The following is a 3,821-nucleotide window of genomic DNA, read 5'->3' as shown; positions in this document are numbered from 1 at the left end:
AATCCTGACATTCCTTCACTGTCCAAATGTGTTTAACTTTTTTTGGCAGCAATAAATATGACAGTTTACTTATTTTAATTTAAGACATGTTTTATTTTAATTAAGTTTAAAACTTTTTTTATTTAATGTAAATTTATATTTTGTTTTAATTTACTTTCAAATTCTTCAGTTGCTGAATAGGCTGCATAGTTTTCATAAATTGCATAGTTCAGAATAGCTATAATTGTACCAGATGGTTGCATTCAGTTAAGTTGGACTAGACTGTAATACAAACCGTTCAGTTTGTCAACAATAAAACTGACTGAAATGAGAGAAAGACTGAGTGTGAGACTTTGATATTAGATTAAATGAATATTGATAAAGTTTAACTATATGTACCGAATCTGAATATTGCAAAATATTTTTTTAAAATCGCAATAATATCGTATCGTGCATTAAATATTGTGATAATATCGTATTGTGGGATGCATGGTGACTTCCACCTCTAGTATGTTCCCAGCATAACTCTGAGCAACCGGTTCTACAGTCGTGTGTGTGTGTGTACATGTTTTGACATCTTTGTGAGGACAGAAAATTGGACAAAATGCCTGTGAAGCTCAAAATGTGGTTTTAGTGTCAGGGTTACAATTGGGTTATGGTTAGGTTTAGGCTGAGGGTTAAGATTAAGCATTCATTTAGATGGTTAGGGAAAGCATTATGTCAATGAGATGTACTCACGAACATATGAAAACGAGTTTGTGTGTGCGCGCGTGCGTGTTCATCACTGTGTGTTCATCACTGTGAAAACACCGTCTCGGTGTCTTCACAGTGATGTTATCTGAGGTCACGCCGTGGTTTGAGGACGTCAGGTTTGTTTCTTCTTCTCTGTCGGATTATGATCCAAGTGTTTTTGTCGCGTGTAGAAGACACACAGAATTCCAAAAGGTTGATTCTGTTCATCTGGACGTAGCGTCACCCATCCAGGTGACATCCAGTCTCAGCTGACTGCAGGGTTCGAAAACACACACAGACACTCAGGTGAGTGGGATCCCTGAGGACACCTGGCCACTTACAGCCGCCGTGTCCATGTACACGCGCGTGCACGTGGCAGACTGCACCTGCTGTGCCGCTGCGTGTTGCCTTCGCCAATCACAGTTCGTCACCAAACTCCCTTTGAAATCTGTGGAATTCTGGAAGCAAAGCGGGCGGCCACGACAGCGGATCTGAGGGGTATTCACGTCACACAGCGGGGGGGTTCACAAGGACCTGAACTCTGAGGGGAGGGCTGCACAGAGCCGGAGTAATCACGCAAACCTCCCGTTTCCGACCCGGTTGCTGGTTCCGATCTCGGACCTGCCCGTTTACCGTTAAAGCTCACCTTTCTTAAACTGAAGTTTTTTTGCAGGGAGTCTCGTACAACCGCCAGTCATGTGCTAGCGCGTTGCAGCAGAGGTCACTGGCAGAGTTCCGACGAATCAAACTCAGGTCAGCTCACCTGGAAAAGGTCCGGAAGTTCCTCCTGCTCTCTTCCTTCGTCGGCTCCGAAGCAACAAACTCAGAGGTTCTGGGGAAAAACCCAAAGAAGAACCACAGAAAGAAGAAGGAGGAGGAAAAAAAGTCGCTCAGCTCAAGTTCTCACTGTCTGCCTCTGCGCCACTACGCCGCCACTTCCGGCAGTGACGTCAAGACGTTTTTACGAAGCTTAGAGGAGGTTGAAGGGAAAAAACGAATCACCAATCAGAGGGCAACTCCTGATGAGGGGGCAGAGCCTCGGAAGCCACGTCGTAGACTTTTTGTAATGACGAGTCAGGTGACAAACAGCAGGGCAAAAAGTGATGCCATCAAGTCACGTCACTTGTCAGAGTCCAACAATAAAACCATCAAGAACAACAATAAAAAAATAAAATAATAAACAAGAACAGAAACAATAAAATTATGAAAAAAACGCCATAAACAACAAAAACAACAGAAAATCTTTTAAAACAAAAAAATATATAAAACCATCAAAAACAATAAAAACGACTGAAGCGCATCAGAGGACAAACAGGTGCTGTGACTGTTTGTGGCCGTCAGCAGGCAGATGTGAAGTTCTGCTCTCACAGCTGGAGCAGGAAACTGACCCTGCTGCAGGTATGTGCACCTGTTCACTGAGATGAGCTCCTGTCCCTGACAAAGGAGTACACTTGGAGTCACACTGTCTCGGGATGACGAATGAGGGCTCAACCCTGTGCAGGATGTCCTCACAGGCCGGAGCTCACTCACACAGATGGTTTCCATCAGGCTGAAGGACCTGTTCACTGGTGATGCTTCAGTTGAATCATGTTTGTTTACAGTCAGGGTTAAAAGGTCATATGCAGGTAAGAATGTCATCAATTCATTCACCACAGCTCTGCCACCTGGCTGTAGCTCAGGTGGCAGAGCAGGTCAGCCACTAATCAGAAGGTCGGTGGTTCGATCCCAGGCTGCCTCCTAGCTGCATGCCAAATATCCTTGGGCAAGATACTAACCCCATGTTTGCCTACTGGTGGTGGTCAGAGGGCCCGGTGGCGCCAGTGTCCGGCAGCCTCGCCTCTGTCAGTGCGCCCCAGGGCAGCTGTGGCTACAATGTAGCTTGTTATCACCAGTGTGTGAATGGGTGGATGACTGAATGTAGTGTGAAGCGCTTTGGGGTCCTTAGGGACTAGAAAAGCGCTATACAAATGCAGGCCATTTATTTTACAAAAAGCTTCAGAGAGAGAAAACAGGAGGGTGATGACGACTGATGGAGGCAGACACCAAATGCTGCTGGGGCTTACCATTATGCACTACTCCTTCAGGAATGCAGCAAAAATATGAACATAAACATGTTCACATGCACACACACGCACATGTGTCACAGTTATTTACTGTGTGTGCTTTTTTATGGTGTGTTATCACAGTGCAAAGATTTCTTATGGAGCCCAGGAAGAACTTGATTACAGTACACGTGTGTGTGTGTGTGAGAGACGTGTTATAAATGGGCAGAGTTTGACCCTGTACACTAAAGTTTAAACCATTTCAAATGAACGAGTTTATGATTAACTGACGGAAAGGAGTAACTGTTTCTTCTTTTTTATGTTGTTTAAATTACTCAAAATAAATACAACAATGAAATTGTTAAACATTTTTGAACAATAAAAATATAAGTACAGTGTACTAACCAATTGTGCCACTGGAGCTTCTGGACCAATAAAACAATAAAAAGAAAAAAGACAAAACAAAATTTGAGCACACACACATTATGTATTTATTCATATATATATATATACATATATATACACATTTATTTATAAATTTCCCACTCGCCCCTGCGGCAGTCTTTCTTTCAAGCTCGGGTCCTCTACCAGAGGCCTGGGAGCTTGAGGGTCCTGCGCAGTCTCTTAGCTGTTCCTAGGACTGCGCTCTTCTGGACAGAGATCTCCGATGTTGTTCCTGTGATCTGCTGGAGCCACTTGCCTAGCTTGGGAGTGACTGCACCTAGTGCTCCGATTACCACGGGGTAATTCTCAAGCTCTTCTCTGAGCCATTGGTACTTCCCTCTACATCTATCACTAGAGCTGTCTTCTTCTGCTTGTCTACCACCACTATGTCTGGTCGGTTAGCCAGCACCATTTTGTCCGTCTGTATCTGGAAGTCCCACAGGATCTTAGCTTGGATTGTCTCAGGGACATCTTTACACAGCCTGCACCTGGGGTCTTGCCTAGTGTAATAGACCCCAGCCTCTATGGATCTTGTACTCAGAGCTTGTTCCTGTGCTGCCATTATTAGTGCCTCTGTGCTGTCTTTCAGTCCAGCTTTGTTGTCTCATCCTGGACTGTGGTGTT

At 44.4% G+C, this 3,821-nt stretch overlaps 1 protein-coding gene across 4 annotated transcripts in view; it reads right to left on the bottom strand.

Moving 5' to 3' along the window:
- The window catches only part of slc31a1 (solute carrier family 31 member 1), a 9,183-nt gene extending 7,456 nt beyond the window's left edge, over positions 1 to 1,727 (bottom strand). For 2 of the 4 annotated variants that reach the window (XM_005750712.1, XM_005750713.1), the window contains exon 1: positions 1,475 to 1,727. Coding sequence is in view for 1 of the 4 variants with exons in the window: in XM_005750710.1 (XP_005750767.1) it covers positions 1,358 to 1,409 (52 nt within the window). In the remaining 3 variants the exon portion in view is untranslated. The other 2 variants (XM_005750711.2, XM_005750710.1) reach the window with 2 other exon arrangements.
- Between the last annotated feature and the right edge of the window lie 2,094 nt (positions 1,728 to 3,821).

The sequence above is a fragment of the Pundamilia nyererei genome, unplaced genomic scaffold, assembly GCF_000239375.1.
Source record: "Pundamilia nyererei isolate P.nyererei 1_Seehausen unplaced genomic scaffold, PunNye1.0 scaffold00285, whole genome shotgun sequence".
In the NCBI taxonomy this organism is placed as follows: Eukaryota; Metazoa; Chordata; class Actinopteri; order Cichliformes; family Cichlidae; genus Pundamilia; species Pundamilia nyererei.
Note: the sequence above shows the minus strand (reverse complement) of the source record. Positions and strands in the feature narration are given on the sequence as shown.